This window comes from Haliotis cracherodii, unplaced genomic scaffold (assembly GCF_022045235.1).
Source record: "Haliotis cracherodii isolate W230 unplaced genomic scaffold, xgHalCrac1.p SCAF_2, whole genome shotgun sequence".
NCBI classification, from domain to species: Eukaryota; Metazoa; Mollusca; class Gastropoda; order Lepetellida; family Haliotidae; genus Haliotis; species Haliotis cracherodii.
This window is the reverse complement of record NW_027266275.1, coordinates 79,615,504-79,640,124: the sequence shown is the minus strand read 5'-3', so window position 1 is coordinate 79,640,124 and position 24,621 is coordinate 79,615,504. Positions and strand designations below refer to the sequence as shown.

General features: G+C 42.1%; 1 protein-coding gene across 1 annotated transcript; it reads left to right on the top strand.

Annotated features, from left to right (window-relative positions):
• The first annotated feature begins 4,111 nt into the window (after positions 1–4,111).
• Positions 4,112–21,390, top strand: LOC139468549 (alcohol dehydrogenase class-3-like). The gene is made up of 11 exons (XM_071250600.1): positions 4,112–4,170; positions 8,133–8,234; positions 9,145–9,286; positions 10,973–11,060; positions 13,355–13,487; positions 16,726–16,812; positions 17,391–17,520; positions 17,886–18,016; positions 18,347–18,482; positions 19,482–19,620; positions 21,064–21,390. The coding sequence occupies exons 1-11, from the start codon at positions 4,150–4,152 to the stop codon at positions 21,089–21,091; spliced, it is 1,137 nt and encodes a 378-aa protein (XP_071106701.1). The 5' UTR covers positions 4,112–4,149; the 3' UTR covers positions 21,092–21,390.
• The last annotated feature ends 3,231 nt before the right edge of the window (positions 21,391–24,621 follow it).

The following is a 24,621-nucleotide window of genomic DNA, read 5'->3' as shown; positions in this document are numbered from 1 at the left end:
GTAGATATAGACAGAATCAAAACCAGCTAGATGGTCTACCTGCTGCTCACCTACGACATGGAGGCTGGTCAGAAAACGTCCACCTAGACAGGCTCAGCTGAGATCTGGCTCACTTAGTGTTCTGCGTGGACCATGGGTAGCTGAACGAATTCCACTATGCATACCTATGGAGCTGGTAACACCAGGTGCGTGGTGTATGCTGAATATTGCATTATGATCTGATTGCTTGTCTGTTCTGCAGAGGTCACCAATCAAAGTCCTACACATGACTTTCGGGGGAGGGAGCATGAAGGTTCACATGCGTTTTTTCCATGCGTTTCAAATTGGCGTTGCTCTTTGGGATAGTTCACAGAGAATTGTAACGCCCTCTACTATCTGCTTGGTAAACATCAGCTGTATACTTCTGCAAAAGGTGTGTGCAGGTTTGTTGAAGCAATATGTCTTTGGATCAAGTTCGGGACAGGAATAAACCCCTTCTGGAATAATGATCTTTTTGGTGGTCTCTCTGGAGATGCCTGGGTTCTGTTCTGTCACGGTAGAATTAAGGGTAGTTGAACTTTCAATCCTGGTAGTTTCAAGGACAAACCAGTTGAAGGGGTAAGCCACATTGTAACGTGTGTTGGAAAATGAAGTTCACACACGCCCACTTCCCACTGCTGACGATTCACTTGGATGGGAAAGGGTAGTTTGATTACATAACGATTCATACTGTTTTGAGGGTGAGCATCACTGGGCAATGCCACATAAAAGTCCCATTAGGAAAACAGCGCATTTATCACAGACATCCTGAGATACCCAAAGAGGACTAGACTGGACACGGAGGAGGTAGGGGAAGGAGTGGTCCATGCTGTTGTGGCTGTTGTGGCTGTTGTGGCTGATGGCATAGAAGGTACCAATATCCCGGGCAGCTGGCCAACAAGGTTGTCTACAACTGTTTCTCACTGTGTTCCAAAGCCAACTAGATCATACTCATGACAACCATTCCATATACAAGAATCACTTGGGAGAAAAACACCACTTCACTTGGAGGTAAGTCGTTGCCAAAGCAAAACGAGCATGATGAACTTTGCTTGCTGCTGCTACTTCTACTGCCATGCGAAGAAGACATAGCTTTGGGGATCGGCTCACTGTTCATGATGTCCAGAGACACAACTGGTAGACTTTCGTTTTCATCAACATATGCATTAGTTTGCCATGTTGTTGAAAACGTTGTCGTTGCTGTGCTGTCATGGGAATGTTGCCTGCATACAGTGAGCGAGTGAGTGAGTGAGTGAATTTTGTTTAACGCCGCTTTTAACAGTTTTCCAATTATATCATGGCTCTGTCAGCTTAATGTTGGAGGAAAGCCCGAAGTGATGCAGGTCTCAGATATTTATCACTTCGGTGAAACCCACGAGCACGGGTATGGTGCTGACAAACCTAGAAACATTATCGGGGCAAACCGGGATTCGAACCCACAATCATAGGTTTCTGGCGTGCCCAAGGGACGCAACTCTGCACAGCTAATCACGGCGCCTTAGACGACTGGGCCACCCGTGCCCCCTGCCTTCATAAAGATTAACTACACATTCACAGATGGCTTGAATCAGATCGGATGGTTAAAGCGCTCGTCCGTCATGCTGAAGGCCCCCAGGTTTGATTCTGTAGGTACATGCATGTGTGAAGTCAATATTCGGTGTTTCCTGCCGTGAAATTGGTAGAATGTTGTCAAAATCGGTGTAAATCCATGCCCGCGCAGTCCCAAACAAACAAGGAGCAAACGACCAACAGCACAGCTGGAAATGTGTACGTTACATTCTTGATGATATAGACAAGGTATCATAGCTCGCTATATATATGATAGACCACTATGCTGGATAATCGATCGAGGATGGTGTTAACGTGACTGAAGAATATAATTATGAATTAAGGTGATCAGAGTTCAAGTAAGTCAGTTTCCCCAATTTATGCAACTCCACTACATAGACCAAATATCCAAAACCAATATTATACATGCCAAAAGATATTCATATCAGTCGCGAGAGACTGTCTCCATATCAGTCGAAGGTCAACGAACTTGTACATCTTCTATGCTTATTGCTATCTATATACATGTGGCCTTGGCAAGGTGCAGCCTAATTGACCAAAGCACTTAACATGTTAAAATGTGGATTGATATATATGCGCATGTGTTTACTGTCTATTTGTATTGAAAGTCAAAGCATAAGCATGTTTTCCATATACCGTAGTTCCTCCATTAGATGCCGGTTACCAAAACATGGCCTCTAATTAACGCCGGATCATACGCTCTGTCAAAATATAAAGTCAGGCCTCGTTTAAACACAGGGTCTCTAATTACCAGAATACTGTGATATCGATATATAATAATTACAGTTTCCTGTAAATGTACCATTGCATTCATGACCAGAATTTAGGATTCGGTAAGGTCGACTGTCCTGGCATTAAACAGAATTTTAATAGACGCCGAGTCAACGGCTTGCGCGAAATTTATAGAGAGTAATAGAGAGTAAAAAGACAAACGGTAATTAGGTTATCGATCATTTATTGCGCACCCGCCTCCTTTTTGTTTTTAACAGTTGAAGCATAATGCAAACATTTGGTCGTTGACGTTTTCAACAAAAATAACAATTAATGGCTAACAAAAGCATTTTTAAAGTTTTTCCCCATTTCCTAAATGTGGCCGAGTTGATTTTATTGCTATTTTGTAAATATATTAGTGGAGTCTTTTAATTGTCTAGTTTCTGTTTTAGCCTGTTTCTGTCTCAAGCTAGATTACTTGAGCAGTATGAAAACAACAACAATTAGACTAGCTCCAGTACTTACATAACTACTAACATAACAATAGCCACTTTCACCTGTACAGTCACCAGCAGCACAAGCGTCTTGCTTTGTTTTCCTTCCCAGCTTCTGTATTATGTAAGTAAAAGGTTTCTTCTGTGTTTTTCTGACTTTGCTAAACTAGTTGGTCACTTACACTAGAAGGATATCAGTGGTTCTGTGCACTGGATTTCAAATCAGTGGACGATATATTTTGTTGTGTTCAGGATCTCTATAAGGTTAGTTTGTGTTTGGTTCATATTTATGTATCTTGTAGATATGTCTGTGTATTTAGTTTTATGAATTAGATGCATTAAGGTAATGCATTGATTAGTAATTATATATATTTTATATATATCTATATATGTCAAACTGAAAATAGTTTAAAAACATAAACTAGTACTTCATAATAAGTATACATGTTATCTCGATATCTTCAGATATTCTATACCTCCCCTCTTAATTTGTTAAACACTTTAGTTAAATCTAAACTAAATCTATAATCTAATTTAACTATTAATCACTACTTAAATACCATCTAACTACATGTGTGAATGCAGTATGCATGTATGTAGATTTTGATTGAATGGATTCATATGAAAAGGTTATTTTACATGTTCTTCATTTTATTGGCCATTTCCTCTTTCTTATGCGGCCTTATTGTTTAAAATTTTTCTAGAATATGGCAATCGATGCCTGTGATCTGCCAACGCTGACATAGTTGCCAGCTCATTGCCACACAGTGGTAAGTTATGTGTATATTTTGTGTATATTGTGTTTATATTATGTTTATATCATGGCAATCTGTAGAGGCGGTATTTGTGTAACCGTCTTAAGTATTTTTATATGTAATTTGGCTTAAAACCACAAGGGTAAGTGTAATTACTGCTCAGCATGTTTGATACATTAACGTAAAATATCACGTATAAATGTTTATAGTATGCATAGCATATTAAACTGGATGAGCCGTTTATACATTGGTGTGTTGATACTATGTGATATGTTTTATTTCATTTATTAGATATTTTCATTGTATTTTTATACATATTTGCAGAGTTAAGAAACAACTATAGCGTGTGTGCCAATAAAATATCAGCTGTCAACTCACACCCCAGTAGCCTGTTGTGTTTGCTGCCCTAATCGGAGCATTGCCCTTTCACAAAAAGCTTCGCTTTAGACATTTTAAATAGGTATATAAATATTCTTTGGATGCCCTGATTCCAACATGACCCACTCGCAAAGGCTGTCAAGTTTCCAGTTCAAGTCCGGCGGCTGCACACGGCCCCAATCATAATCAAAACACGTGGACTGACTGAGATAGAGTATAGCAACATGGCCGACACTGTGGGAAAGGTAATAATGATTAACACTGTCGATAGGACGTGAAACAAAACGTGACACATGTTAAAGTTGTGTGAAACATCTCGCTAAATATGTTTTCAATCACAATACCAACGCTGTTTGCTCATGTGCACGCGTGTTACGTAATATTCAGCCGATAGCATGATGTGATGTACGAACCGAGTCGCTGTCACCGGTATTTGTCGGTCCCAGCTAGTTTTTGTGTACAAAGGAAAAACACAGAGTAATAATCATGTACGTTATTTAGCAAAATTAAACCATTAATTCAAACATAATATTGGAATCTAAAATAAGTCCCCCAATATTTGTTTTCGATAAACAAGTTACACATAATAATACTCTATGACTAGTTGTTCTCTTACGCTGCGTGTCCGCCTTTGCGAATTTAGACATCGATGTGCGTTTATCATCTTTATAGGGCCAATATTTTACAGGCACCCGTCGGGTCATAGGTTTGCGGACACCATACGTTTTCTGACAGACGTGTTTATAGTGATTAGTCGCGCTATAACGGGAAGTGTAGCATCACACAGACATTGTAATTACTCAGATGAAGGCTTGTTTTTAAGAGAAAGTTGTCTTTAAAAGTGAATGACATGTTTTAACCCCCTGCCCTCTCTCCCGCAACCTCTCGATCCGCCTATGGACCAAGTTTTGAATCTAACTGTTAGTACAGAAGTCACTCTGGATCTCCCATTTTAATGTCTGTGGCCACCCAAGTTCGTTACATAGAGGGCACAGGTGGCCTAGTCGTCTATGGCGCCACAGACAGTCTCCGTGGTCTAGTGGTAGAGCGTCTGCCCGGAGAGCGAAGATCCGGGGTTCGATCCCCGGTCGTGTCAATACCAAAAGACGTTAAAAGATGGTACTTGTTAACCTGTCTGGCACTCAGCATTAAGGGACTAAAACAAGGACTGGCAGGCTCTGAGTCAGTATACTGTGTCTGAGTGAGGTATTCATCGCAGTGTGCTAGCCCTATAAATCAGCATCAGTCCGTAGTAGTACGAGCAGCGCGTTGCTATATCAGTGCAATGATCTTGGACGCAGTGTTAAACATCATTTCACCTCCCCACCTATGGCACCACACACAAGTTGCTGTGCAGAGTTGCATCCCTTGGGCATGCCAGATTGTCGGTTAGAATCCTGGTTCTCCTAGATTATGTTTCTGAGTTTGTCAGCACCGGGTCCAGAGGCTTTTACCAAAGTGGTGTCTGTATAAGTTTTAACACCTGCTACACTTCAAGCTTTTCTCGACCCATGAAAATTCCAGGGTAGAATAGGTCTTCAGCAACCCATACTTGACGTAAAAGGTGACTATGCTTGTTGTAAAAGGCGACTAACGGGATTGGGTGGTCAGGCTCGCTGACTTGGTTGATGCATGTCATCGATCCCAATTGCGTGGATCGATGCTCATGATATTAATCACTGGATTTTCTGGTCCAGACTCGATTATTTACAGACCGCCATCATATAGCTGGAATATTGCTGAGTGCGGCGTTAAACAACAAACCAACCAACCAATCAAGCTTTTTCCCCACATCATACTGACACACCAAGTGGCGTTAAATCCAACCCACTCACTTACTTATTACAGAGAGTCTGCATGATTCTCAAATATATAGACCAAGGTAAATCCCTGGACATTTACTTATATATTTTGTTCAAGGGTGAAGATATTTCAATTCAGCTCATTTTAATAGGATAATTTTGAACTTAACATTGACGACTGATATTAAAAAACTACTGGTCCTAAGGACATAAGCATAGGCAAGGTTCTTGTTCAATGCTACAAACCTACCGGTGCTCATCTGATAGGAGTTTGTGCGCAGAGCGCTTGACGATGAGACCCTTGTCTAAGGCCTAAATACTCGCTCAGACGAGTCTGGCAAGTCTTAATTACTCAAAGCTGGTATTGTGAATTGTTTCCCATGTACCTTGGTAAGACACTTAAATACTCTGCACATATGACATCAGTGTATACATATGTTGTATGGCCTAGTATAACAAATTACACTGTTATCAGTGTTCAGATATGTACAATTTCAAGCAACCAAGCAAGTATGATCATGTCATTTCTGGTTTAGAAATTATGCAAAGTGAATGTAGGCATTTATAGGTTAACTGACAAGAAGGTCCCATTCTATATATAGTACAAACTTAGTTTTTGGTCCCAGCCATTTGCTGTAAAGTTGTTGTATAATTGCTAATAACAAACTAGGGGTTTATCGAACTAAAACGAGTGGTCCATTTGAGTTTGTTATAACCATAGTTTACTGTATGTATAGGCCTACTAACCAGAACACCCCATGTCCCTAACCTCTTTGATATAGATGTTATGATAAAATGCATAGTTGTTATCTTTGATCCAAGATGGCTGCGAGACCTCGTGACCTTTAGATGTAGTTGATTAAGATCCACATAGACGCCCACATTAGGAGAGTCTATGTAAGATTTTCTCCACTCAATCACCAAGTTTATTCAAACAGCAGGGGTAGACATAATCGGTCCTATGTTTCTTGTCCACAGGTGATTTTTGACTAGTACGTTTAGCAACATAACCAGATCTGGGGAGGAAACAATGAAGTGCCTTGGACCAATGGACTAGTGTCCGTGTCTGTCTTTGTTCGCAAGGACATTGCTTTGTACAATAAGCATAAGATTTTGTTTGTTGTTTAAGGCCGCTCTCAGCAATATTCTAGCTATATGACGACATCTGTAACAGTAAATGATCGAGTCTGGACCAGACAATCCAGTGTCTGACGTCATTAGCATCGATCCATGCAGTTGGGATTCGATAACATGCATCAACCAAGTCAGCGAGCCTGCCCAACCGATCCCATTAATTGCCTCTTATTACAAGCATGGGTTGCTGAAGACCTACTCTAACCCAGATCTTCATGGGCCCGATAAGCATTAGAAGGCATCACAAATACTATTAATTGTATGTGTCGTTGATGCTGTGTTCAACCTCGAATCACTATTTTTATGCCAATGACCCGGAATATTATCATTGAGATTCCCCCGTGCACAAGGAAGATATACCTGCCAGGGTTTGCCCTAATGCAGAAAACCTGCATATTTGGTGCAGTCTAAGGAGAAAATACGCAATATTAATTCTCCATTGCGTCAGTCATGACGCAGATCATTCAGACTGTCAAAATCAATAATTGCACTAAACTGTTGGAACATTAAAATTTGAAACAGACATATCCCTTGACAATAACTTAAATACGACCGATATCAGCTTTGTCTAATGTTGGAAAACCTAATGTCTACAAAGAGAACAGCCATACTGGCAACCTCTCGGTTGCAGCCAATCAGAAATAAGTTTCAATAGTTTCCTAGCTGGGTGGTTGTATTTCCTGTCAGTCACTGTCAAGAACAGGTTACGCCACATCATGTAAAGAGTTATAATATTATATAACAGTTCCCTTATCAGTCTATCAATCTGTTATCTGCAAATATAATAACAATTATTGGACATTACAAATTACATATAATTAGATTAACAACTGTCTGGAGATTAGATAAAAACTTAAAACATGATTTAAACTGCTTCATTAGAGATAACAAGATAAATTCATTATGTAATCTAACATCAGTTAGCATTTGTTTTATTAAAATGACCCGCTATGAAAGACATATGACTCCATTTATAACAGCTAAGGAGTCATAATGCCGCCCAGTTAAAAGAGGCGAGGGCAAACCCTGTGACCTCCGGCAAATCACTGAATCTAAATGGGAATATCTGTACAGGGCCTGTGATGAGCTTCCAATCAATTTGGGGACGGTCGGGTAGCCTAGTGGTTAAAGCGTTCGCTCGTCACGCCGAAGACCCGGGTTTGATTCCCGACATGGGTACATGTGTACATGTGTGAAGCCCATTTCCGGTGTTGCTAAAAGCGGCATAAAACCATACTCACTCACTCCAGTGAATTTGTTCATTGATTCAGACGATAACCTGCAAAGCAGCAGTGGCATGGGAAGCCAAGAAACCCTTGACGATGGAAACCATCGAGGTGGCACCGCCCAAGGCAGGAGAAGTACGAGTAAAGGTGAGTAGCTAATGACTTGAAGCAAGGTTTGTGTTGCAAGCAAGAAACCTGAGTATTTGTGCTGACAACTCTCACTTACCATTTAGTCCCTTGATGCATGCACATCTTTGACCTGATTAAGCCGGCCATAAATATTGGTACATTTTTGTTTGGATGTTTTCATTTGATGGACACAAACGCCTTTAATTGATAATTATGATTTACAATTATTTTTTATTTTTATTTAATATAATAGCAGCATAGGTAGATTTTAATAACACGTTGAAAAGGACTTGATAGGTTTTAAATGCCACCTGTTGCACTTGACATACCTTGACAATGATTTAACACAAGCTCTGTGTGACCCCTTTAGATCAGTCAAGGAGTCATGCTCAACCTACAAATGTGGGTCGTGTGTAATCTATGCTGGTCATTAGGTGACTTTATGGATAGGGACGTTAAGCTCAGTGATTTGGTTGATGGCATGTCATCATATCCCAATGGAGTGGATCGTTGCTTATCAATCACAGGATTGTCTGGATTATTTATTGACCGCAGTCATTTAGGTTGAAAATTAACAACATACGATGACCCCTGGAGTGAGGCTGGGTCTAACCCTGGGTTAATCTACTGTGTGTTTTTGGGGTTTTGTTGTTGTTTAACGTCGCACTAAGCAATATTCCAGCTATATGTTGGCACTCTGTAAATAATCGAGTCTGAACCAGACAGTCCGGTGATTGACATGAGAATCGCCCACACAATTGGAATATGATGACATGCATCAACAAAGTCAGCAAGTCTGACCACCTGATCCCGTTAGCAACCTCTTACGACAAGCATACTCGCCTTTACGGCAAGCATGGGTTGCTGAAGACCTATTCTGCGCCGGATCTTCACAGATCAATCCACCACGTTGTACTTGTTTGGTCAGGTTCTTGCTACTGGAGTGTGCCATACAGATGCCTACACACTGGACGGGTTCGACCCGGAGGGACTGTTCCCGGTTGTCCTCGGCCACGAGGGTGGAGGAATAGTAGAGAGTGTGGGTGAAGGAGTCACGACTGTGAAGCCAGGTGAGCTCTCATAGGGATTGTTCCTCATTGCTACAGACCGCCTCCATAGTCTAGTGGAAAGAGGGTCTGACCGGAAAGTGTAGTGTCTGACCAGAGAGGGGAAGGTTGGTGGTTCAATTTCCCTGCTGCATTATGCCAAAAAAATTTAAGAGATGATACTTGCTGTTTCCCTGCCTGAATACTGTCTGATCAGCCCATCAGCATCAAGGCTTCAAAAGTCTCAGTGCTAGTGAGCCAAGCATTCACACTTGCTTCCCTGATTTCTGTACCTCAACCAGAACTCCAGATAACTTTTTGAGCAATCGAATCTTTGCTCTAGAGTTTCTATTTTAATTGGGTTATTACATTTTTCATTGGGTAACCAATATTTTTTCACTCATCTAGTCATCACTCTATTGGGTTTTTTCCCAAATTAGTGAACATTTTAAGATTTAAAACAAATGAAATAATGTTTTAGATGTGTATAACTGTTCTAAAAATATAGGCTTGACCCGGAAAGTAAATTAGCTAGTAATTGTGTTTCGGAAATAAGCTTCTTTGTAGGCATGCTGAAAAAGCTTCATTGAGTATTTACACGAGCTGTTTTTATACATTTGAGCTTTTCATTTAATGCATGCGTTTCTGTGCATAGTTAATTGAAAGTAATTGGGTTTTGAATATTTTTTGGTGGGAGGTATCTTACGCTAGTACGCTGTTAATCTGTAGCTCTGTCAACATTGAATAAAATAACCAGTCCTAAATGTAGATCATTGAGGTTGTGCCATGATATCCTTGTGGATATGTTCTAGGACTGCAACAAATACACTATGAGGCAAATACGATTCGTATAACGAATATAGGGTAACGAATACGAATATTAATAAGCAGCTTAAATATTATTTGTTATATTCAGTGAATCATTACAACATAAATTATTTGACATGGTTTGTTAATTATTAATATATTATACATTTATATACTGCACTTATCCAGGTACTAGTATCTGCTCATGTGCGACAATGACCAGTGACCACAATACTCTCAAATTAAATATTATAAGAGTGTTGTCTTTGAAGAAATCTAGGCATATAATATGTTCTTATGGATATTTTTAGGTCAGACTGTAAAGATATGAAACCAAATCGTTTTTGAAAGTTTACATATGATAGGCTTGCGAACCCACGCAGTCTTCATTTAGATTGGACAGTTTGTTCAGTGTTCACCTGACATGAACATGATGGAGGTGTAGTTCCCCCATTGACAATAAACCCCACTGATCTGAAAACCCCAAGCACCAGATGATCACTGCTTGGAATGTTAATTGTTTTCATTACAGCGTAGCCATGATTTAATCGTTTGAAAAATGTATACAATCATGAAGATCCCAGGACCCGTGAAGATTCCGGGGTAGAATAGGTCTTCAGCAACTCATGCTTGCCGTAAAAAGTGACTATGCTTGTCGTAAAAGGCGACTAACGGGATTGGGTGGTCAGGCTCGCTGACTTGGTTGATGCATGTCATCAATCCCAATTGCGTGGATCGATGTTCATGATATTAATCACTGGATTGCTGGTCCAGACTCGATTATTTACAGACCGCCTTCATATAGCTGGAATATTGCTGAGTGCGGCGTTAAACAACAAATCAACCAACCAACAATGACGATCCCAGAAGCGGCACTACAGTGTTTTCTGTGCGGTGTTTCAGGCGACCATGTTATCCCGTGCTACATCCCTCAGTGCTATGACTGCAAGTTCTGCAAAAGCACCAAGACCAATCTGTGCTCCAAGATAAGGTAAATTCAAAAATGGCTGAAACATTAAATCTTTTGCACAATATCCTAAAGACATTTATCATCCAAAACTGGCTCCCACAGGAGATATCACTTGGATGAGATCAAGCGATATCTACACTGTAGATATCGCTGCAATGAAATTACATCACAATGCTTTGCAGACCATTGTGACATCACTGGTTACCATGACATCACAATCAAATGACATCACTAATGGCTCTGCTACTGAAGCTGTTTGCAGTACTTTTTACACTGAAGACACTGCTAATTACTGTCTACAAATTGAAAAAGTTGAAAGAATGATGTTGGATGATAAATAAAATCTCACCCTCGTGTCTTTTGATATCAAATATATCAACACTCGTTGATAAAAGTGGCAAAAATCCTCGGCAAGCCTTGGATTTTTCCACTTTTATCAACTCGTGTTGATATATTTGATATCAAAAGACACTCGGGTGAGATTCTGTATGTGTTGCCATGTTCTTGCTGTGTATCACGATACACTAGTTTTACACTTGAAAACTAGCTTATTTCAAATGATTATTTCTATTCTTTCAATCAAAGGTAAAGACAACATGATGCTTCCTGATCTTAATATAATGTATTTGAAAAATTAAAATCCAAACTATGTTGTTGGAGTGGGGTATCCTTGTTAAACTGTGGCTGAGTCGTCTGAGGTGAGGAGTTAGGTCACTTGCCATGACAGGATGTGCTGATCATGGGTTTGAATCCCAGATAAACAAAATGTTGAGTCTTGGTGTGTGGGCATCATGCCTTTGCTCATTGTCATGTGTGGAACGTTCTACGTCGCACATAAAGTTAACACGCCATGATGAATCTGAAAAACTGACCTGAATGTTACTGTACTGCGACAAAACACCTACAGTTGTAAAGTACTATTGTAAAGTACTATTGTCAGACAGGTGAGAACACCATGAGGTGCCCCTTTAGGCCAGTGGTATTACTTGACATACAGTTAACTACGGTTGTAACAAACTCAAACAGAACACTAATTTTAGTTTCATTATAAGTGTTTTTCGACTGTCAGACATCTTGGATCAAGTCACATGGTTGCATAATGTCATTTGATAAGTAACACAAGTGTGCATTGTTTATTTATTACTTGCCCGTGAAGAGATCACCCGTTTAATAAACATACAGCTGTATTACACATTGTGTAATACCAAAACGCGTGCTTGTGTACTCTCGGAACACGTTTCACGAACAAATATTGTAAGCTCTCGACATCTCTTGGCTTATTCAAAGACATTGCGTGTGGAGTTGATAGATCACTGAGAGGAGCTTAAGCACACTCGATGACCCCAGCAACCTTGTTGCTAGGGTGACGTCACTAGGCATTGTTTCGCCGATGGGTCTTGCAACAAAATTCCACAAATTACGTCATCGGGTATTGTGACGTTATTGTAAGGTTTGAGGTACAAGGCCCGTTCCACAAGGCGATCGTATTGTAGCGCAACGACAGTCGTTAGTCTAAGTTAAAGTATGTGAGTTGCGAATGTCTTAGCCCTACGATAATTTTGTGAATTCTAAAGATGGACCGTTGTATGGTATTAAATTCATACCTTTCAACTTTTGACGTGTTTGAAGTATTATTCTGTTAAACTCAATTGGACTTTGCCGTGGATCGTGTAGGTGTCAGCTAGCCTATTCATACTCAACAGTATAATTCTAAAAACGTTGTAAATGGCAAGTAATAAATAAAATACTAAACTCGCTCCCGTGTAAAACCAATTTTATGAAACTCGTGAATAGTTGTGGTATCTGACTCGCTTTCGCTCGTCAGATACCAGAACTATTCACTCGTTTCATAAAATTGGTATTACACGGGAGCTCGTTTAGTATTCTATATGTATTACATTTGGGGATGCCGTGTTCATCTGCAATTAATCTTTGATTTGAAACTTAACGTCGATGTCTAAAGCTGATTGGTGACACATGAGCAGCTCAGCAGTTCAGACAATAACAATTCGTTATAAACAAAAACGTCATTGACAGAGAGCACACAGGACCACTAAGTGAGTATGCTGTATGTGTTTGTTATATCCATCAATTTAATATGAGAAAATATACAGCAAATGGCCGGGGCCTAAAAAGTCAGTTTGTTATAAGCCTGTTCACTATAGACATAGTTCAATGTAACAATATTTTGGAAGAAGTCTAGAAAACAAGCCATCCTTACAGATTTTCACGAGTGTCGGAGTAACAGACAAGTGTCTATGTCTAGTCCTGTAGAGAAGTTTGATCTAACATTCAATATTTGGAATATGTTTCAGATCTACTCAAGGTGCTGGTGTAATGCCCGATGGTACGTCCCGGTTCACTTGTAAGGGGAAGCAACTCTACCACTTCATGGGCACCAGCACGTTTAGTGAATACACTGTAGTTGCTGAAATATCAGTTGCCAAGGTAATTGTTTAGAACAGCAGTAAGAAGCTATATGTCATTTATTTTGCAGCCTGAGCCAAACAGTTTTGGAATCAACTCACACAAAATTGTCTCTTGGCATCACTTGCAAGTTAACTTGTTAAGATATGGACTTTTATGAACCCAGCATACTGGCTAAAATCAGTTTTATTAGACTCATACTTCCGAGGGGAGGCAGAATCACTGACTGTTCTGACCTGGGTGTGTTTGCCATCACAACTGAATGTTGATGAGACGCATGCTCCCTGGTTCATGTCGGGTGCTGGGATTTCAGTTTGATAGCCATTTTGTCAGATGCCTCATTGGCATAACCCGATCCATCAGTTTTCAGCAGGTTGTTCCTTGTATCTACCCTGTGTCCTGCGTGCCCCTTGTATCTACCGTGTTCTGCGTGCCCCTTGTATCTACCGTGTTCTGCGTGCCCCTTGTATCTACCGTGTTCTGCGTGCCCCTTGTATCTACCGTGTTCTGCGTGCCCCTTGTATCTACCCTGTGTTCTGCGTGCCCCTTGTACCTACCGTGTCCTGCGTGCCCCTTGTATCTACCGTGTTCTGCGTGCACCTTGTATCTACCCTGTGTTCTGCGTGCCCCTTGTACCTACCGTGTCCTGCGTGCCCCTTGTATCTACCGTGTGTTCTGCGTGCCCCTTGTACCTACCGTGTTCTGCGTGCCCCTTGTATCTACCGTGTTCTGCGTGCTTCTTGTACCTACCGTGTTCTGCGTGCCCCTTGTACCTACCGTGTCCTGCGTGCCTCTTGTACCTACCGTGTTCTGCGTGCCCCTTGTATCTACCGTGTTCTGCGTGCCTCTTGTACCTACCGTGTCCTGCGTGCCCCTTGTATCTATCGTGTCCTGCGTGCCCCTTGTACCTACCGTGTCCTGCGTGCCCCTTGTATCTACCGTGTTCTGCGTGCCCCTTGTATCTACCGTGTTCTGCGTGCCTCTTGTACCTACCGTGTCCTGCGTGCCCCTTGTATCTATCGTATCCTGCGTGCCCCTTGTACCTACCGTGTCCTGCGTGCCCCTTGTATCTACCGTGTTCTGCGTGCCCCTTGTATCTACCCTGTTCTGCGTACCCCTTGTATCTACCGTGTTCTGTGTGCCCTTGTATCCTACCCTGTGTCCTGCGTGCCCCTTGTATGATGCCCTGTGTCCTGTGTGCCCCTTGTATGATGCCCTGTTTCCTGTGTGCCCCTTGTAAAATGCCCCGTGTCCTGTGTGCCCCTTGTATGATGCCCCGTGTCCTGTGTGCCCCTCGTATGATGCCCTGTGTGCCCCTTGTATGATGCCCCGTGTCCTGTGTGCCCCTTGTATGATGCCCTGTTTCCTGTGTGCCCCTTGTATGATGCCCTGTTTCCTGTGTGCCCCTTGTATGACGCCCTGTTTCCTGTGTGCCCCTTGTATGATGTCCCGTGTCCTGTTTGCCCCTTGTATAATGCCCTGTTTCCTGTGTGCCCCTTGTATGATGCCCTGTTTCCTGTGTGCCCCTTGTATGATGCCCCATGTCCTGTGTGCCCCTTGTATGATGCCCCGTGTCCTGTGTGCCCCTCGTATGATGCCCTGTGTGCCCCTTGTATGATGCCCCGTGTCCTGTGTGCCCCTTGTATGATGCCCTGTTTCCTGTGTGCCCCTTGTATGATGCCCTGTTTCCTGTGTGCCCCTTGTATGACGCCCTGTTTCCTGTGTGCCCCTTGTATGATGCCCTGTTTCCTGTGTGCCCCTTGTATAATGTCCCGTGTCCTGTGTGCCCCTTGTATGACGCCCTGTTTCCTGTGTGCCCCTTGTATGATGCCCTGTTTCCTGTGTGCCCCTTGTATAATGTCCCGTGTCCTGTGTGCCCCTTGTATGACGCCCTGTTTCCTGTGTGCCCCTTGTATGATGCCCTGTTTCCTGTGTGCCCCTTGTATAATGTCCCGTGTCCTGTGTGCCCCTTGTATGACGCCCTGTTTCCTGTGTGCCCCTTGTATGATGCCCTGTGTCCTGTGTGCCCCTTGTATGACGCCCTGTTTCCTGTGTGCCCCTTGTATGATGCCCTGTTTCCTGTGTGCCCCTTGTATAATGTCCCGTGTCCTGTGTGCCCCTTGTATGATGCCCCGTGTCCTGTGTGCCCCTTGTATGATGCCCCGTGTCCTGTGTGCCCCTTGTATGATGCCCTGTTTCCTGTGTGCCCCTTGTATAATGTCCCGTGTCCTGTGTGCCCCTTGTATGATGCCCCGTGTCCTGTGTGCCCCTTGTATGATGCCCCGTGTCCTGTGTGCCCCTTGTATGATGCCCCTTGTCCTGTGTGCCCCTTGTATGATGCCCCGTGTCCTGTGTGCCCCTTGTATGATGCCCTGTTTCCTGTGTGCCCCTCGTATGATGCCCCGTGTCCTGTGTGCCCCTTGTATAATGCCCCGTGTCCTGTGTGCCCCTTGTATAATGCCCCGTGTCCTGTGTGCCCCTTGTATAATGTCCCGTGTCCTGTGTGCCCCTTGTGTAATGCCCCGTGTCCTGTTTGCCCCTTGTATAATGCCCTGTTTCCTGTGTGCCCCTTGTATAATGTCCCGTGTCCTGTGTGCCCCTTGTATGATGCCCTGTTTCCTGTGTGCCCCTTGTATGACGCCCTGTTTCCTGTGTGCCCCTTGTATGACGCCCTGTTTCCTGTGTGCCCCTTGTATGATGCCCCGTGTCCTGTGTGCCCCTTGTATGATGCCCCGTGTCCTGTGTGCCCCTTGTATGATGTCCCGTGTCCTGTGTGCCCCTTGTATGATGCCCCGTGTCCTGTGTGCCCCTTGTATGATGCCCCGTGTCCTGTGTGCCCCTTGTATGATGCCCCGTGTCCTGTGTGCCCCTTGTATGATGCCCCTTGTCCTGTGTGCCCCTTGTATGATGCCCCGTGTCCTGTGTGCCCCTTGTATGATGCCCCGTGTCCTGTGTGCCCCTTGTATGATGTCCCGTGTCCTGTGTGCCCCTTGTATAATGCCCCGTGTCCTGTGTGCCCCTTGTATGATGCCCCGTGTCCTGTGTGCCCCTTGTATGATGCCCCGTGTCCTGTGTGCCCCTTGTATGATGCCCCGTGTCCTGTGTGCCCCTTGTATGATGTCCCGTGTCCTGTGTGCCCCTTGTATGATGCCCTGTTTCCTGTGTGCCCCTTGCATAATGTCCCGTGTCCTGTGTGCCCCTTATATAATGTCCCGTGTCCTGTGTGCCCCATGTATAATGCCCCTTATTCTGTGTGCAGGTGGATGAGCAGGCGCCTCTGGACAAAGTGTGCCTTCTAGGGTGTGGGATATCTACCGGATATGGTGCTGCCCTCAACTCTGCTAAAGTAGGTTTGGACGTGGAAGATGACAATGGTTGTACCGGAGAATAGTTATAACATAAATACGATAATATATCAGAGCTTTTAGATGAATCAATTCAAAACTGTGACATCTGATAATTCCAATTTTCAAGAAACAGAAATACCAAAAGTTGTAATTACAGTTCCATGCATTTCTTTGTGATTGATTGAGTATGTTGTTCCACCGCTTTGAGCAATATTCCAGCAATATCACGACAGTCTGTAAATAATTGAGTCTGGCCCAGACAATCTAGTGGTTGACATCATGATCACCAATCCACGCAATTGGGATACAATGACGTGCATCAACCATGTCAGCGAACCTGACCACCCGATCCTGTTAGTTGCCTCTTACGCCAAGCATAGTCGTCTTTTCTGGCAAGCATGGGTTGCTGAAGACCTATTCTACGGGTCTAACAGGTCTCATTTCCCTGTGTATTAGCAGACTCTTTACATTTCTGCTGACCCCAAAGAGGCAGCAGATAAGTCTTTCTATATAAGTCAGACTAAATATAAATACTGTTTGATTTACCTGGCTGTCAAATTTGTACTCCGCATTTCAGGTTGAGGCTGGATCGACTTGTGCTGTATGGGGTCTTGGTGCTGTGGGTCTCGCTGTCATCATGGGATGCAAGAAAGCAGGAGCCAGTCGTATCATTGGCATTGACATCAACCCAGACAAGTTCGAGACTGGTAAACATAGTTTATCTTACTCCTGTGAGATGATGGAGGAGGATGGTTCCCAGTTCCCTTGGTGATGGTTGAGTTTGCATGGTGGCTGCATAATATGAACAGAAGCTGTATCCCTTGGAAGCCCTGGGGAAGACTAGATACCCCGTTTGGAATATTTCCGCTTTCTTGTTGCAAGAGATGTTTTAAGTGGATGATTACGTGTCATTGGTCCCTGATGTAAGCACCCTCTCTCAGTGCTAATGTTGTCAGGATAGTTTTGTAGTTCTTGGGAAGTACTGTTGCCCTGCTATAAGCATAGAGGAATGTGTTCATCTCTCTGATTGTACACAGTTTGAAATGACTGAAGCATTCCCATTGTGTTGCAGCCAAACAGTTTGGAGCTACAGAATTTGTGAATCCCAAAGATCATGAGCGCCCCGTCCAGCAGGTTCTGGTGGAAATGACTGACGGAGGTCTTGATTATACGTTTGAATGTATCGGCAGTGTGGCAACTATGGTAAGTTATGAAACAATTGGTTGTGAATGTCAAATAGTAACAATGCAACAAAAGTTTGTATTTTGTTACATGTGGAATTGGCCCTTTGTGATTCCAAATCAGTATAGATTCTCACTCTTTCTGTAAGAGCTCACTAAAGTGGTCATGGTTAGACTGTCAGACCCTTTCGATTGGTGTCATCATATTTGGACTTTACTTTAACTTTTAGTCACTTGTTGTTGAGTCCAAACCTTTTTGTTTACAAACAGTGTTGATATCGCAGAAATATTTGTGAGTTACCATAAGTCACATCATTCACTCACTCGCCAACCTTTGATTCTTCTCTGTCAGAGAGCAGCTCTGGAGTCTTGTCACAAGGGATGGGGAGTGTCCACCATCATCGGCGTCGCCGCTGCCGGGCAGGAGATCTCCACACGCCCATTTCAACTGGTCACTGGTCGTGTGTGGAAGGGGTCCGCTTTCGGGGGTAAGTTGTGGCACCTGAATGTTGCAGATAGATTCTTAGATTCTCTGACAGACACAGACATGCACATGCACATGCACACGCACACGCACACGCATGCACACACGCACATGCACACACGCACATGCACTCGCACACTGACTCCTGTATTTTATTAGGGATCTTCTGGTTTAAAGAATTGATCATTCATCTTTGTACTTTTATAATCTATTTTAGTGTCATGTATAGGTATAGATCCTCATACTCAGGATCTATGCCAAAACGTTACTAATATAGTATCATCAGATCATAGGTTTTCAGACATCATATGTTTTTGGGTGGCCATGTTTATCGCGATTACTCGCACTACAAGAAGATTGTAGCATCACAAAGACATTTTTTTATTTGAAAGTTGTCTTTTATAAGTGAATGAGATGTTTTATAGTTTTTCTTGTGATTAGAGAGAAGAAAAAGCGTCCGAAAACCCATAACACAGGGATATATTAAAGAAGCTATCCATGAATTGTCTACTTTGTCTTCCATCAACCTCTGAGGAAATTCCTGTCAAACAATTCGTTCATGTTGTATGTGTTGTCAGAGCTACAGATAAGCAGCGTATATGCGTAAAATACCCGAAAACATTCAAAACCCAGTTACTTTCAATTAACTTGCATACAGAAACGAATGCATTAAATGAAAAACTCAAATGTATAAAAACAGCTCGCATAAATACCCAATGAATCTTTTTCAGTACAAAGGAGCTAATTTCCGAAACACAAGAGCTAATTTACTTTTCGAGTCAAGACTATATATTAAGAACAGTTATATACATCTAAAACATTATTTCATTTTTTTTAATTCTTAAAATGTTCACTCATTTGAGGAAAAACCCAATAGAATGATGAAAAGATGAGTGAAAAAATATTGGTTACCAAATGAAAAATGTAATAACTCATTTAAAATAAAAATCCTAGACTAGAAACTGAATAGCTCTAAATGTTACCTGGAGCTTTGTGTTGCCAGGCTGGAAGAGTCGAGACAGCGTGCCCAGACTGGTGGAGGAGTACATGAAGAAAGAGCTGAAGGTGGACGAGTTTGTCAGCTTCTCGTTTCCGCTGGAGGAAATCAACACTGCCTTTGACTACATGCACAGTGGCAAGAGGTAGGTGTGCAGCTGTTATAATACCAGTGTTCTAACAACATACTGAACAAGCAGAGACCACATCCCCTTCAACAGAATATTTACATGTCATTATCAATCTCATGGGTCACACTCTGAGAGATCATGCATAGCTTAAAACACATGATACACAGGTTATTAGCAGACCGTGAAGCAGGACATGTTTTGTTGGAATTTGACTGCTGCAGAACATGATTTTTCTAATGACTACTACACAAAGATTATTGACATTAGAGATTATTCTTCGGTAGACTCATTCCGAAGTGTCTTGGGGTATATACTTTCTCTAGGATGGGGCACTGCCTTGAAAAGGTTTTAGTCAAGGTTAGTCATAGGTCAAGTTTCGGCTTTCGGGTTTTTGCAAACATGGTTATATCATTGTCAGTTTTTGAGTCATGGCAGCCACCACAGGCATGGAACTTTAGGTTTGCATGTCGCTTTACAAATCCAACCACATCTAATGTTGGTTCTATGTCTATCAAAGGTGGAGGTCATCTCTGAGGTTGTTGCGGAACGTGGTTGTATCCTGTATTTCTGTTTCTGTTGCACGTTTACTTGTACAATCGGACCCGTGAAGATCCAGGGTAGAATAGGTCTTCAGCAACCATGCTTGCTGTAAAAGGTGACATGCTTGTTGTAAAGGGCGACTATCGGGTTCAGGTGGTCAGGCGCGCTGACTTGGTTGATGGATGTCATCGTGTCCCAATTGTGTGGATCAATGCTCATGATGTCAATCACAGGATTGTCTGGTCCAGACTTGATTATTTACAGACTGCCATCATATAGCAGGAATATTGCTGAGTGCGGCGTTAAACAACAAACAAACAAACTTGTACAGTTCTCAGTCCTCAGGGTAATTGTTGGATCTTACATGAGAAAGCCAGGGAAATGCACAGTTAGTAAAGTGAGACGAATAAACCAACGAAAAACAGGAAGTTTACATTCAATAATTGAACAGCTCTGCGAGTGATGTAACATGTTTTTAAGACAGTAAGTGGCGCCATAATTTTATTTAATAAAGCTAGCATAATATTTGGGATGTGTTCAGTTACCGACCCTTGTAAGTTTTTTGTGTCTGTCAATAAATTACTTCATGCCACGAGTCTGCTGCCTCGGCGGTGCACTTAATATCATGGTTAGTGTACTTAACACCTCTACTAATAACCTTCTGCCCTTACAGTTGTACTCAAGTAGAAGACTAAAATTTGATCAAGTTTTAACAAATAGTTTACTCCCCTGTAACCTGAAATCATTTTTAGTTAATTTTTGTCTTAAGGATTCCATTGCTGTAATTTGGTCAAGCCCAAACACTTGAGGTGCCTTGGTAGGAATATTTGAAGATTAACTGAAAACCTCTAAGTCAATATGAGAAACTTGTTTTGAAATCTTGCCTCACACCAAATAATGTCTTTCATTAATTTGCAGTATTCGCTCTGTGGTGAAGCTGAGCTAGATGCAGAGAGTTTTACCAACATCCTCGCAATACTACACAACGTGACTACACTACAACTTCATGGAATTCCTTCCATGGACAACCAATCATCTTGTACAGAGAGAAGCAATTGTGCAGCTTTAATTGTTAATCTGGCAATAGGATTCAATGGATCCAAGAAATGTATTTTGTAAATTATTTAAAATTATTGCACAACTTACGACTACAGGTGGAAATTGTGTTTCTCCGTATGGATCGGTGGACCTTTTTTCTTACAACTGTACTCAAGATGGAGTCGATTAAATTTCTTTATTTCTTAAGAGTCACTGTTTTTTGTGAATTGTGTGCAGGATATTTATCTGTTTGTGGCATTGGGTGGCAGTATCCTATGTTTGTGGCATTGGAGTGCCAGTCCCTTAGGGGTGGCAGTATCCTATGTATGTGGCATTGGAGTGCCAGTCCCTTGGGGGTGGCAGTATCCTATGTTAGTGGGTTGGCATGACAGATTCACCCTGAAATTGATCATTGGTTTGCCATCAACGTACACTTGCTTGTGAGTTTCAGGTCGTAACATAAACGATACATCAATCCATGCTTTCCTCCAACACAAGCTGATACACCATGACATAACCATCCTGTAGGTCTCCAGGGCGGTGGGGTGACTAGTGGTTAAAGTATTTGCTCGTCACGCCAGGTTCGATTCTCCACATGGGTACAATGTGTGAAGCCCATTTCTGGTGTCTGCCGCTATATATGGATCCTGGGGTTGATGCAGGTTACCAAACTGCGAGCCCTGGAGGCATAGAGGATGTGATATAACTGGAAGTCTGTAAACAGCAAGGTTAGACCTAACTCACTCACTTAGCTGTGCGTACCTAGCCACAGCAGGACCACAGGACGGAATAATCCTGATTACTAAGGAACTATTTGTGCGTATGACACCTTGCTATTGAGTATTAGTGCACCCACATTTGACGCACTCCAAATCCAGCCATCATGTACTGACTTAACGCTTGGACAATGTTTAATCTTTTTTTTTAACCAATTAAAAACAATGTCTGTGCATTCATTCAAACTAAATTTCACTTAATCCAACACCTCGTGTACAACAGTTTAATGGAATTCAGAATTGCCATTACACCTTGCAGAGTTATCATGTCGCTTAATGTACTGTGTTTGTGCCCAAGTTGAGCATCCACTGACAATGTGTTGACAGTCTCATTAAATTATATACATAATCTACATTTCATATTTACATTTTGATGCACATCACACATTGACGGTTTCGAGTGGGAAGTGACTGGTCCTGAGCAGCAAACAGAAAGCCTTCTGTTCACTTTTCAGCCCAGCCGACCTCATCCAAGCTAAGGACTCTGTAGTGTTGCTGATTTTCTCAACACACTGCACATAAACTAGATGCAGTGGTCGTTCAGATAGCCTCTCCTCTCCTGAGTCTGGGACGGTTTGATATGGCACTTCGCTTGGTTGACACTCATTTCTGTACCGTCAAGCAGTACAGAACCACCAACACAATCAACACTGACATTGAGATTATGTCCCTCATCCTTGGCTCGTTTACTAAAACTGTGGAATGCCTTGTTTTCATCAAGTCTTGACATGCTTCACAAGAGGATCATCAGACAAATATATGTGTGCAAAAATGCACAAAACAATTCTATCACGAAGACCCCCAATGTTAATCAAACCACACACCCCATAATGATTGGTAAATTTAAGTGACTGAAAGAAGAGCAAGGGTGGTGGGATCTATTGTCGGACATGATTCTTCGTGTGAGGGTGTCAGTGCCCTAAATTTCTTGTTTTGTCCAATCAGCAACACCAAAGGATAATGAAAGGACAGGTACAGCATAAGTATGTGTGGCTTTAACTTTATTGCGAATATTCAGCTCTGAACTCCAGATTTTCTTGAGTCTACATTTGTACTTTCCTTGATATGGGCATTCTAGAGTTTGTCCCTAATCTGCATCCCTTACTAAGTATAGGCCTGACCTTCCATGAGATGGTCAATAACTCCTCCTCGAGGAAAACTGACTGATCCTCCCTTTTCTACCTTGCCATGTTTCAGATGAAGAATGTTGCATTTGTCAAGTCCAAAGGACATGCTGATATCATTAGAAAAGGACTCGACACGGAGAATCTGTTTTTTAAGTGTGGATCCTTCATTGGCAATAAGTTCAAGGTCATCCATGTAAAGGTGTGTTGGGGATCTGTGCTGAGGAGCTCCAGGATATATTATTAATATTAGGGCTCCAAGCCGAAATGCTGTATTATTTATTATTCTGCCAATTTTTGTACCAGAGCTAGCAAAATAACCATTTTGTATGTGTATGTATACAGTTGAGTACTAATGCTCGCCAAAATCCCAAGGCCGTAGTCCCAATGGCCAAGGGCAGATAACTGAAAAACAAGTATTTTTGAAGATATATTTCGCCCTATTGCTCCGCAACTGCTTGTCCGATTACTTTCAAACCTTGCATGTATCTGCTGCTTGAGTTGCTTGACATTATTTTTTTCCTTTGACTTTGGTCATTGGTCATGTGGTTTGGCAGCCATATTGGATTAAAGGTTTTCACAGTGTCTTTTGGGTACCTGTCTTCAAAAGCATACCCCTCTGAATCAACAGCATGAAATGCTCCCAAATTTTCTGAGAATTGTGAGGCTAGAACATTGCAACAACGGAATATGAACATGTGACGCTAGTGTCTTATATTATGACATATATCGACGTGAGGCTAGTACATTGTAACATGACGGAATATGAACATGTGACGCTAGTGTCTTATATTATGACATATATCGACGTGAGGCTAGTACATTGTAACATGACGGAATATCAACATGTGACGCTAGTGTCTTATATTATGACATATATCGACGTGAGGCTAGGACATTGCAACATGACAGAATATCAACATGTGACGCTAGTGTCTTATATTATGACACATATCGACGTGAGGCTAGAACATTGTAACATGACGGAATATCAACATGTGACGCTAGTGTCTTATATTATGACATATATCGACGTGAGGCTAGTACATTGTAACATGACGGAATATGAACATGTGACGCTAGTGTCTTATATTATGACACATATCGACGTGAGGCTAGTACATTGTAACATAACAGAATATCAACATGTGACGCTAGTGTCTTATATTATGACACATATCGACGTGAGGCTAAAACATTGTAACATGACGGAATATCAACATGTGACGCTAGTGTCTTATATTATGACACATATCGACGTGAGGCTAGTACATTGTAACATGACGGAATATCAACATGTGACGCTAGTGTCTTATATTATGACATATATCGACGTGAGGCTAGAACATTGTAACATGACGGAATATCAACATGTGAGGCTAGTGTCTTATATTATGACATATATCGACGTGAGGCTAGAACATTGTAACATGACGGAATATCAACATGTGACGCTAGTGTCTTATATTATGACACATATCGACGTGAGGCTAGGACATTGTAACATGACGGAATATCAACATGTGAGGCTAGAGTCT

What these genes read in the sequence shown, in the direction of transcription:
- LOC139468549 (XM_071250600.1), top strand. Translation starts at nt 4,150, where the DNA reads ATGGCCGACACTGTGGGAAAG. An exon ending in TGGCCGACACTGTGGGAAAG is followed by an intron (nt 4,171 to 8,132) that starts GTAATAATGATT and finishes TCATTGATTCAG; the next exon opens with ACGATAACCTGCAAAGCAGC. An exon ending in CTGCCCTCAACTCTGCTAAA is followed by an intron (nt 16,813 to 17,390) that starts GTAGGTTTGGAC and finishes TCCGCATTTCAG; the next exon opens with GTTGAGGCTGGATCGACTTG.